This window comes from Plectropomus leopardus, chromosome 20 (assembly GCF_026936395.1).
Source record: "Plectropomus leopardus strain MGB_pleo_1.0 chromosome 20, ASM2693639v1, whole genome shotgun sequence".
Classification (NCBI taxonomy): domain Eukaryota; kingdom Metazoa; phylum Chordata; class Actinopteri; order Perciformes; family Serranidae; genus Plectropomus; species Plectropomus leopardus.
Window position 1 is genome coordinate 18156842 of NC_142195.1, and position 13136 is coordinate 18169977.

The 13136-nt window shown below is 40.4% G+C and overlaps 1 protein-coding gene across 2 annotated transcripts in view; it reads right to left on the minus strand.

Annotated features, from left to right (window-relative positions):
* bcr (BCR activator of RhoGEF and GTPase) overlaps nt 1-13136 on the minus strand; it is a 107877-nt gene that overhangs the window by 43347 nt on the left and 51394 nt on the right. For both annotated transcript variants that reach the window (XM_088070955.1, XM_042509140.2), the window contains exons 2-4: nt 8850-9034; nt 980-1084; nt 51-236 (exon numbers count right to left, since the gene is read on the minus strand). In XM_088070955.1, coding sequence (XP_087927081.1) covers nt 51-236; nt 980-1084; nt 8850-9034 — 476 coding nt within the window. The remainder of the gene's footprint in view (nt 1-50; nt 237-979; nt 1085-8849; nt 9035-13136) is intronic.

Here is a 13136-nt window from a genome sequence, read left to right on the forward strand (position 1 = left end):
CAACCCCAAATTTCTCAATCTCTTTCACTGATCTGTGTGTTTTTCCTCACCAGTTTCTGGAAGAGGTCACCGACTCTCTGGTGGTGGCTCCACTGCTGGACGCGGGGCAGAAGTCCGTCATAGAACTCCCTGTGGATCTCGTAGAGCTCAGGCACTTTGAAGAAGATGGTTTCTATCTGGGCCACAGTGAGCACAGGCTGCGACGTCGTGGCCGCGGCCTTCAGAGGCTTCATAGGCTGAGGGGAAAAAGGGGTGTAAAAGTCACTTTTGCAGGTATTCTTTGTGTGAACTTACATTACTTACAATATCTTGTTGTCTTTATGATTCTTTTCTACCTGCAGGATGGTTTTAGCTTAACATTCAAATGGTTTTGTCATAAAAGTAACAAGATGCAGAAACAGAGCAACATTATATTCATTTGAATTCATGTGTTTGGCAACCTGATGAGAGGAAGCCCAATATTCAGTCTTCTTCAAGTTTTGTTTTGGTCTATGGTGAAATATGGGTGGAAGTATTTATCTATTTATTTGGTTTTTATTTGGTTTTGTTATTTATAACTTTTTGGAATGGAATGGAATTATATTCTATCCATATTAAAAACAAAAGGAAGAACATTGTCTCCCTTACTGCTGAAATCTTAATTTTATTACAGAAACAACATTCCGGTCTGAACGACCATCAACAGGTTGCTGAAAAAGCTGTTTTCAAGATTGTACCCTCTCTGATGCACCTGTCACACATTCAGGTGTGCAGGGATGTTTTCCAATATAACCTATCCATGTTCCATTCAGATTTTGCAGATGCATTTCATGAAAGTAAGCGTAAAGAGTCTACTGCTTACAATATGCCAATGTATGTATATCATGGCTACATAGTATGGTGTGTGTGTGTGTGTGTGTGTGTGCATGTGTGTGTGTGTGTGTGTGTGTGTGTGTGTGTGTGTGTGTGTGTGTGTGTGTGTGTGTGTGTGTGTTCTCACCAGCAGCAGTGCCTCCAGGTGACTGAGGTATGTTTCCTCAGTGGCCAAGATCCCAGACAGGACCCACTTCCTCATTTCCAAACCTTTTTCCAGGTCACATTCAGTCTGAAACAAACACACAAACATACAAAATACAGCTCAAACAATATGCACCAACACAATATTTTGCACTCTGTTTTTTTTACTTATTTCTGGGGGGGGTTTTCATATGGTATACTACACAGGAATAGTTGGTTACTCTTTGTAAACAATATCACCAGTAAAAGTGAAAGCTAACATTTTTTGGGTGCTGTGTCCGTAATTTTGTTTTTGCTTCCTCTTGAGTGCATTCTGCTTATGGTCTGGCACCTGTTTACTAACTTTTTATAAAGTCCCAATCTCACCTGCACACCAAGAATGTCCTGAACACAGTACATTAAGAAAATAAGGAAATAGAGGCAAAGGGTGCCTTCAGGTAAAAACACCATCACACACTTCGAGTAGGTCATAAATGATGATTTAAAGAGATTACTTTTGTATGAGTCCATAGATTTTTATTTAGGAAAATACTTGTTTTCACACTGAAAATCACAAAATTCCACTATTTTGAGTTCTTTAGCATGAAGAACACTCAAAGCATCATAATACTGCTCACACCAGCTTGTAAAAGGACAGTTTCTCAATCTCAAATTGAAGGGTTTGTAGTTCTGGGCTGAGCTTGAAACCTCTGTAGGTTTATTGTTTGTGAGCGCCATAGTGTAGAAAATCAAACGGCAACAAATGCACCTTCAAGAAATCCTCCCCCAGCTGCCTCTCCATTCCCCTCAGCCCAGTCAAAGCTCAGTGAGGAGTACGGACATGAAAGAAAGCAGAGAGACAGAGAGATTCCTCGGGCTGTCTTGTTTAACCACGAACTCTGAAATAACTCAAACGGGCAGGGTCTCCCATGGGAGCAAGGTTGGCGTATAAATATGTGTTTGTGCGAGAATGTGCTTAGAGCACGTGCACACTCTCTCTCACACACACACACACACACACACACACACACACACACACACACACACACACAGAAAGGAGAGGAAACATGGAGGAAGGGTGAGAGAGGATGACAAAGAAAGAAGAGAAGAAGAGCGAGACAATGCAGAGTCCGTGTCATTAAAACAGGAAAGAGAAAAGAAAGAGGGCAAAATATCTGACTTCATAAAGGCCAGACAAAGATAAGAGGGTTGGACTATGATTTCGATATGTTTGGGGGAAAAAAAATATTCAAAACGTGCAGCTACAAATAAAAGGGAGCTGAGGAAGAGAGAGGGCAGCAAAAGGCAGGATTTCTGTTTCTCTGACTCTTCAGTTGGGAGAAATGCAAAGAGAAAGAAAGGATATTCAGACCACCAGATTATTTTGTTTCTATCAAATGTTTTATGAGGCAATTAAGCCTAAGAGTTGAATTCAAAAGGTGCACCGCTGTATTTCTTTGTTTAATCAGGGAAATAGGTGTGAGAATATTACTTTTCCTAACATTTTGTGGGTTTCTATTGTGTATTTAGGAAGGTGTGAAGGTATGAAAAATTAAAGACATCTAAACCATGATTTATGTAAAAAAGGCACAACTTGTTTTTTTTTAATCTTTTATTCATAAAGCCCAATATAAAAAAAACAAAATTAGCCTCAGAGGACTTTTTACAGCATCCCTCTGTCCTTGGACCCTCACAGCAGATAAGGAAAAACTCCCCCAAAAATCTCTTTAACTGGGGAAAATTTTTTAGAAACCTAAGGAGGAGGAACTGAGGAGGGATTCCCCCTTAAAGGCCGGCGTGCAATAGGTGTTGTTTGTACAGAACAGATCAAAATAATAAAATCACAGCATTCGGACAGAGGACCCCATGTGTCCCCCTCCAAAGTTGAAACAAAACCTACACCCTTGCATGCTTCCCCATGCCTACCAGGAGTGACATGTCAAGTGTGTGCACATTCGGCATGGAAATCTTATAGAACCTTATGCTGACATGTATGTTTACACAGCGATCATATTGGCTCTACTGTACATGTGAAAAAGGCTAAAGGAGTGAGTGCACGAGATGGCCAGAGTGATAGTGATGCTGCGACTCCCACTGACTCAGCCTGTTGGACTCAAGCTGCTGTAAGAGTTGACCTGGCTTCTTGAGACTTGCAGTAAATTACGTGTATCTGTGTGGATGAGTGTGTGGGTTGGCGCAGCATGAGAGAAAACGATGAAAATACATCCAGCAATTAGAGTAAGAACTAGGCAAAGGATGTGAATATAAGCATGTGTATTTTGCTTCATTTTTTAAATTTTCTGTTCGTATTTTAAAGAAAAGGTTAACATTATTTTCAAGTTTTCCCATGACAACACCTACATGCCTTCTGTATATCATTTGAAATAGTTAGTGGCTGCAGTAGTTGTCTCTCTTGTCCACAGTTGCTGTGATGAGATCAATTTTAATGTGATCCTAACGTAGGAGAAAAGGACAAAACCTATAGCCCTTGTTCTCTGCAGAAACAAAAATACAACCATGAGAAATGCCAAAGCTGACTTGAGGATTCAGGTCATTTTAAGATAGACTTGTGAAAAACAACATGAACCTATTCTTTAAGGTTTAACCGAATTATTTTTCAGATGCATCTATCACTTTTTCGGTCTACAAAGGGAGAAAAATGCCAATCACAATCTCCAAGCTCAATGTGGTGTCTTGGATTTGTTTGTTTTACATACCAAAATAAGGCTAAATAGATTAATTTTACAACATAAACTGGAAAAAAAAGCAGAGCCTCACATTAATGTTTGGCGTTTTTGCTTAAAAAAAATGACCTCAACAACCTATTATTAAATTTGCACGGTTTTTGAGTTTATCTATTTATGTTAAGCCACCTGTGATTCTCCATCTCCATATTTACATGGCAGAATTCACACATTGTACAAGAAAGCTAAAATGATGTACAGTATCCCTGTGAGCTGCATTGACGTGTGCACTGTGAGTACTTGGATGTCTGTGGGTGGACATGCATATATTTAAATGAAGAGGTAAATGGGCCCGGAACCTGTTTCCATGGCCACTGCATGAGCAAAAATAAAAATAGCACTCGGCATTTAGACGATACTGTGTAAATGTGGTTACAGTACATAGAATCAATAACTAGCAATCCTCCCAAACTCAGACAGGTGTGTGTATAAGGATTTAAAGACGCTATGTTACACTTGTTTCTCGCTTTTAAGCATCTCAGGGTTAACACAAGAGGGTTTCATTGTTCAAGGGTCTGATGGAGCAAACATATACTTTATTAAGGTCTGAAAATCATAATTTCTTGCATTATTGATTAATTTGCTGGTTATTTTATCAATTAATCATTTAGTCTACAACAGGGATACTGAGCTTGCTTTGCCCGGGGTCCTGTTTTGACAGAAGGCTCAGGGTGAGTTAATAAACAAACATTAATAATGAATATAAATAATTAGCCTGGACCTTTATCAGGGGGCCCAGGGGATCCTCCACTTTGTTTTTTATAAGCATGCTCTATTTTGCTGCATTTTTTGTTATACATGTTGATACCTAATTTACATTGAAAGTACAAATAAAAATGTGTTAGCATACAGTGTAAATCAATGTTTTTTCATTGTGAAGTAGAAATTCCTTCAAGGTGTTGAGATTTTACATTAACATGGCACGTTAACGCTTTGAAACTTGGAGCAAAATCACTTTTCTTTTGCTGCTTTCAGATGCCTGTCACAATTATTTTACTTTGACCCCTTAACATATTGGTGTGAAAAAGGCAATGAACAACACAATTATTTTTTTAAAGCTTTTTTTTTTTTAAATAATTGCCTATTTAAAATTATGTTACAAATTAATTAATATAATATATAATATAAAAAAACGAATATAATTTTAAGGACTTTTTTAACTTTCTATTTCTTTTTTTATTTTATTAATTTTCAGGTATAATATCTTGACTTTTTACTAATTTGTTGCTAATTTTTGGGTCATTTCTTCTTTGGTTGCTCATTGCCGTCTTCTCATGTTTTTTAAAAAAATCAAGCCAATGCTTTTTTTTAAAAAAAAACAAACTGACAAACTGACAAAAACTGATCAAATTAAAATACATTTTCTGTCAGTTAACTTTTAGTTAAATCGACTAATGATGGCAGTACTTTGGTTTAATCAGGTGTAGACCACAAGTAGAATGGGACAGTATTTAAAGTATATTCTCCTCTTCATCTGACTGTTTATCCCATCTTCAGTGTCTTTCTCAGGTTTGGCATAAAAGAAATGATTCTGACAGACATGTATTATGCATCACACAGCGCTGTCTGGGGATCTGTGCTGTATATAACAATATCAGAAAAAGCTTTCATTGCTCATTATGTATAGACTCTAAGACGACCAAAAGCAGAAAAGATTTATCTTTTTGTATTAAGAGTGCTAATAAAAGAATATTGAAAGTAAATATGTAATGCAATTATAATTTTAGATAGCTCTTAAATGAATCACATTGCACTGCAGCGGCTTTAAATCTGTCTGGTTTAAAAGTGAAAGCCCGGGGCGTCTACGGAGCCCCCCGATTGTTTGTGAATTAATGAAAAATGAATAAATCGCTGCCGGAGCTACAAGTATCGGCATGAGCTTTGTCACTTTACCCTCACAGGATATGCCTGCTGGTAAAAAAAGGCATGAGAAACACAGGGGTCCATTTGCAGCATCAAGAATATTCTCAACAAATCACAAGAAGGAAACTTTACCATTCAGCCACATGTTACTGAACCAGCAGAGGGGAGACCAAAGTGTTTATTCATCGTTTCAGACCCTCAGACGACTCCCCGAGGAAGTACCCACATCTCCAGACATATCATCTTTTATTCATCGCCGTGGCAACTAATGAGCCCATCTCTGGATTCAGACTAAAAGGGGTGTCTGCCTGCTTTTTCTGGTAATAAAATAAGACACAATCTCCCTGCTCGGGGTATATTTGGGTTGGTGTTTCTATGTTTTCACAGCCACTACTGTACATTCACATTTGAATTTAAACCCTTTCAGCTCACACTACAGCTCTTGCTCGTGGCCGTACCCATCATGATTTAGGAATTCTGATCTGCTGCTGATTTGTTTATGCACGGACGATATTCTCGGGAGATACATGAGAATCAATACAAACAGTGTTTATTTGACAAGCACGCCGGTGTAGCTCAGGAAGAGCAGATAGAAACTGAGCAGCAGCGACTGTAATAACATTATTCCTCATTTCTCTCTCTCTCTTTCCCATGGACTGTCAGCTCATATAATCATCCAGAGCCAGGTTAGAAAGGAGAGAAGTGAGCTGCACTGCATGCCCTGTTCCACACTTTATTAACCATCTACATTTTTTATATTCTAATCTCTTCAGCATCCTGTTCTGCCATCTCTCGCTTTCTGAAATGCCTAATGTGACTGCTCCCTATCTCAACATGTCTGCTACGTAATGGAGCTGTATTAGAATTATCTCGTGCTGCAGGAGAAGCAGTTCTGTTAAATGCAGCATTACTTCTGGTTATTTAAACTGCATCTCAGCCACATGTGATAGATGCTGACAGGGTTGGTGTCTGCAGGGGTTTACTGGATAAAATATTTGCAACACCACATCACTCTAAGCCTTTCGTTGCAAGGAAACAAGCTCACTGAACTTTCATTATAAATATGATAGATTATGAGAAGGGAGATTTCAATCTTTCAAAGCTGTCTATTCTACTGAAGTTGGTCATCTAGCAGGTTAAGAAACGACCTCCTCGATCAGGTCGTGCCCTTTAGGTATGATGTCAGACAGTCTGAGAGAGCCGAGAAAATAAGATATTTTAAGTAGAAGTCAGGCAACCGCAGCCACAGAGAAGACAAGTCATGAATTAGGTGCCCTGGTGGCCGCTGACCATAAACTGCCTTGTCCCAGATTTGAAGGCAGAAGGGTTGTGCTTTATGGTGAATAAGGACTGGTGTGACAGTGGGAATACTGAAATACTGAACCGTTTCTGTTCTCCCTGCCTCACAAGGCGAGTAAACACTCTGGATCACTGCTAGATGCTGTTCAGAGGCAGTTGCTGCACACGTTTGGTCGGAGTTAGTTAACACATGCATATAACAACTTCCAAATTTTAAAGCTGATAGCTACATTAGAGCCACTGAGTAATTATGTAATTCACAATCCGAAATAGTCAAGTATTTATTTCAGTAATCAGTAGTAATTCAAAATAGCTGTAAGTTGCAGCCCTACTTTCAATTGTCATCTATCTAATAAAAGGCATAAAATGACCCCCAAAAAACTTAGAGATGGGAAAAAGTGGGCACCAGCTATTCTTGATTGACATTCAAGCACAGCTTTATGTGTCACATTGTGTTTTAGGATTATAAGATATGACATGAGGTCAGTGTTTTTGCAAAATTATTAGAAAACACATTACAGCACAGTCATCACACTTCAGCTGACTTCCCCTCTCCCTCTTCACTGCCAAGAAGAGTCAGAATATGAGAGAAAAAGAGCCACAGTGGAAAATTAAATCAGCAGTATCGCCGATGGTGATGACTCATCACAGTGACATCATAAAACCATCAGCTCCCACTAAGCCAATCAGAGCTCGTCTGGACTCTGACTCATCAATTAGAGGGGCAGACTGGGCTGATGTTTGAAGAGCGGCCGTCCAAGGGCGAATCAAGGACGATGGTAACTCTATTTTCATGGCAGTTATTAAAAGCATGACTGCCTGCGTGTTCAGCTGCATATTATATTTGAGTGCCCATCAGATGCTGCTTTTGCCAACCCTAAACACACATGGCGTCGGGTTTCCTCCAGGATTCTGCCTCTAAACATGAGAGTTTACTGCAAATCATCTAAGAAAGCACTGGCTTGTGCAACCTAAAGCAGAGACAACACTATTTGTGTGTGCCTGTGTGTAAATTAAAATCAGCGAGAGTTTCCAGCCCACAGGTCAAAGGTTGGATGCAGTCAGGGGACTCATCATTTATTGGCAGATTCAAGTCATCAATCAGATTGACGGGCACTTGCTCACCAGCTCAGACAGCGAGCGAAGACTGAGGGGGTGGAGAAACTGATACTGCTTCATGACCACTGATGCGATTACTTCCTCCAAGGGCACAGAGGAGCGAGGTAGTCTTAGCGTATTACATTCTCCCACAATACCTCTCTATCCTAATCGAACACATGGCTCTACAGCACCATGCTCTCCTGCCACACACACTCTTTTGTGCAAGAAATCATGTGTAAAAGCTAAAATAGACTGTTCATTTTCATCTTTGCTGACGCTAAGGTTTTTTGTGTGTGTATATGTGTGTACCCTCTCCATGGTAACCTTTGCAGAGCACCAGACGTCATAGATCACCGGTTTTCTCCACGCAGACAAGGGAGAGTAAAGGAGGGAGGGTAAGAGGATGAAGGCAGTGATGGGGTGATGGAGGTGATAGGTAATTCTGCCTAATACCCTGCATGAGAAAGAGCCAGACTCTTAAGGGAGATGAGTTTCTTCACTGGATGACTGCCTGTGGGGTCAAGAGGCCAGCGTTGTTGTCTTTTATCAATCCTCTCAAATGGCAGATTTGATTTCTCGTTGATTGGCAGATATTTGACGGAGCGGGATTGCTCTAAGAATAGATTAGCCCACTTCCTGCAATGAATTGAGGTCAGAGTATGGAAATATTGGCCATTGGAGAGTGGTTCTAGCCATGTTTATAGAATTTTATATTCATATGCTTTGTATCACTCGTAGAATAAAAATCCTCAGCATAACTGTTACTAATTTTTTTACTCAGTTTTAATTTTTTTCCTCAACTAATGAAAAAATGTGCAATTCAGGTGTGAAGTCCAGCAGTAGGAGATGGCAGTAAGGCATACTGACCGACTTGGAGGACTCTAACGATCCGGAGGATAGGGTGTCCCGACTGCTGCGGCTCTTGGAGCTGAGGTGCGGTGAAGATGACGGCGAATCATCGATGTACGGCAGGATGTCGTGGTGCCTTCGCTGCTCTTCTGCGCGGTCTGCATCGTATCCGTACGTGGGAGGGGTCCCAGTGAAATGACCATCTGTAACGAGAGAAAAAAAAATGTTGAGTCAATACATTTTACAATAATTCAACTTTATATCAACCACTTTTAATGCAGACATCACCAAAAGCGTTTTGCACTGCAATCGCTTTTAAAAGGGACAAAGGTTGGGTGATGCCAGACAGCCTCCTGGCACAGCTTGCATAAGCCATAATGTAACCAAAAATCCCTTACAGAAAAACTTAATCTGCAAAATCACCACTTGTATATCATTTCCTCACCGCACATTACCTTAAATTCCTGAGGAAAACTTTGTTTTTCTCACATAACTCCACAATTTGTGGAGTTATGCAATGTTGTGCAATGTTGTGATGCAAAGTGCCACACATTTTGAGCTGCATTTAAAATATGATTTGATTATAGAAAAGTGTGATTAAAGATATGAAATGGCTCTGATAAAATATGCAATATTTTTACAGACAATGTTTAACCCTATAGATTAAATTGTTCTTAATTTTGACTGTTTTGTGTGTTTTCAAACTTTTAGAAAAGTTGACTAGTTTAAGTCTAAACTTCCATTTAAAATTCAGGGAAATGACTCATTGGGAGCAATTCTTACTCGTATGCATAAGTATTTTATATAATAATATTTTGACAAAAATGCATGTGCATGGGAAGTACTGAGCATACAACTAGATAAATAGAGATATAAAAAAGAGATTTGGATTATACTGCACAGGTTGTGTGAGCATTTTGCTGTTGTTAGATACAGACCCCCTTTGCTTGTTCGTTTCTTTGGATTCTCCGTTCAGCATGGAGCCGTGTAAAAAAAAAAAAAAAACCCCACAGCTTTCCTCATAAATTCAATGAGCATGGGGTGAGTAATTGATAAACAAATGGTCATTTTGTGAGTGATGTATTCCTTTATTGTTACCTGTGCCTCTACAATGCACACTGGGTATATTCATGTCTTACATTAGCTGGTTGGCCTCACAGAGGGTTGTCACACAGTGCAGAGTTAATTTTCACCACTAATTAATGCGGTTCTAGAAACTGGGGCACACAAAATGACTTCCCCCCTGCATCTTTGTTCATGCACTCGTACAAAAACACAAAGCTCTGATAGGAAGCACTTGACTGCAAAGTGGGTCAAGGTTCAAATAATTTCAACACTGAGTGAAGCATCTCGGGGGAAATTTTCAGCAACCTCCTTCTGACCTGCTTCTGTGGTGGGTGCTATCACTTTTTCTTTGCGAAAAAACAACAGCTCAGGCAGCACAAAGCGGTTTTACATGTGATTATGTGTGCTGCCCTTTAGAAGGAGAGGAAAAGGAAAGGAAGAACCATAAAATGATTGCGGAGCAAACAAAGCTCCAATTTGACTACAAACGACTTGTCTTGCAACGTCACACTCGCCGAGGTGAAGCATTCCATTTGAGTTCAAGTGTTGGCGTTCTGGAGAATTGAAATGGTTGAGCTTCCAGGAGGAGAGAGTCAGCGTTTTGGGGAATCGTGTGTAACAGCTGATGGGAAGACATCACGCATCTGAAATGCAACAGAAGACCTTTTGCTCATCTCCTCCCACTGCTACATTCAACAGAGCCACACTTCTCAGAGAGCTGGCCGGGCCTCCTCTGTGCTGACTCAGACTCATAACATGCCAGAGCGCTTTGTAGAGTCAAACACACAGACATACACACAGTTCACACTGTTTGAAAGCATTCTGTAGCCTTAGAACGCATACAGCTAAAATCTACTTCAATCATTTGCGCCTCTGTTGCTTCTACAGTCTCTCTTTCATTGTGAATCTTTGGCTCATACCAGCACAGACATATGCTCTTGAAGTCGCAGGTCATAGTGTGAGGAAAAAAAGAGACCAAAAGAACAATGCCAGAGTGTCCAGGGCCCGTCTGACCTTCAGCCCACCCACTGCTTGCTGCACGTACTCGCTGCCGCCTGTGGGCGGGTGCTGCCCACTGCGCCTGCTTCGACCAACAGCATCCTGCCAGGCAAAGACCAACATAGAGGCTCTGTGTGTGTGTGTTTGTGTGCAAACAGTCTCCTTCCACAATGCCAAACCACGCAGCAAACCGAGTAGTGTACTTCATTCATGTTTAGACTTAGTATGTGTTGTTTTTGCAACCCCTACACATATGCTGTTATTTTTATGTTTCATAATTTCCATAGACTCCTTTTAATGTGTTGTTTTGTTCATTAACACCTTCCTTAATCTTCTCCTGCAGCCTTTTCTTTGTTGTATTCTTTTCTAACTTGCAGTGTGTTGACTGATTTGCCCTGTAGCATCATTTTAAGTAAGATTTTAAAATAATAATGACTGTATTTATATAGCATCTTTAAGTGCAAGAGCAAAAGTAGGACACTCAGAAGGCAGAGTGCCAAACAGTAAGGCCAAACATAGCCAAGTAAAAATGTGAGGTTAAGACAAGGTTAAAACAAAAGGACAATAGATGAAAAACATGTAAGATAATTCAATAAAAACGAATAATTACAAAAATAATAAAAGCTATTCAAGCTATATAAAGAAAATTAAAAGAAAATTAAAGGAGAACATCACATAAAAGCAGTCTGCAAAACCAAGGGGGCCTGATCAATTTTGTAACAGCTAGAAGGGCACTACCCAAGGATCTAAGGCTGCGAACTGACTCATATGGCGTCAACATATCTGTATGTAGCTTGGGTTCGGATCAAAATGTGCTTTAAAAGTGATCAGTAAAATCTTAAAGATCCCGACACACCAAGCCAACGATCTGCAGTTGGTCAACGTTGGTCTGTCGGCAAGTGTCTGTCGCCCTACTTTGGGTGGTGAGTCCTGCAGCGTTGGCACAAGAGAAACGGGAGTGAGGAAAGCAAACAAAATCAGGGGCATGAAATCAAAACAAACTTTTTAGGATATGGATGAATGAATGAGGTTAGTTTGTGTTAATGTTCACTAGCGCATGGTATATATCCTTTGTGATCAGATGCATCTGTTTGGTCAACACAGGCAACGTGAGGCGATCTTTGTTGCAACTAGTTCCTTGATTTTGGTTTGATGTGTCTGGACCTTAAGGATTGGTGTGATGTGATGGCGTCGGTTTAAACCAAAATAAGCCAACCCGTTCTCGTTCCGAACTTGACAAATAGCGCCACTCTGTCAGTGCTTTTGGCAAATGAGTGAGATGCCACCTTCTGCGTCCACATGCAACGCACACAGATGTGTCTGATGATAACGCGGTCAGACAGAGCCAGTGACTTTCATGACTTTGGTGCCTAATCCCAACGATTGTGACAGTCCGCGCTGTTGTGTGAACATAGGGACCGTGCTGCTTCATCCCACCACATGTGCATTTGTTGACATCATGATAACGGGCTGCGTAATCCCACCATGACGCACCACGTGCAGTTATTGAATGGCATCCTGCAGCGTAAACAGCTGACGCACAAGGATACCTAAAACATGACAGGTTGATGCTGCCCAAGCAGCACCATGTGACAAGTTCTGAGTGAGAACGTGTTGTGCATACACATTCAGCCTGTAGCAGAGTGCAGCTCTCTGTATTTATAGCAGTGTCACTGAGTTGCCACATCTAACCTTTTTAGAGTTTGTTAACAACAAAAACATTTAGAGGACAACATGCTGACAAGAAGGAAATGTACAATTTAAGAACTAAGAGTGTGGATGGGAAAAACACAAAGTGAGAAATGATGAGTGGCATCCTGTTATGTTTTCTTTTTTAGTTTTTGCTTCCAAAACCCCACCTCTGTGTATTCATGTTAGGAAGCATAACATCTCTAGCTCACTTATTTTAATCCTCCTACCACCTCGCTTTGGAAACATGCTGTCACTAGAAACGCACTGAGGTTATTTGAGAGTGTGTGTGTGTGTGTGTGTGTGTGTGAGAGAGAGGAATGCCTGCAGTGCCCACACAACCCTGAGGCCAGAAATATTGAGCATCCAAACAAGAATTTTTAGGTTGGAACCACCTCTTGGTTAAAAGGGGGCACAGACCCAAAACCACAGTCATGAATAATAGTGATAAACTGAATATAAAATATACAAAACTCCAAATGAATCACCGCAACTCCGACTCTGACTAAACAGTGCGTCTTCTGGGGAATGTACGTCTCCAAGGTACAAAAG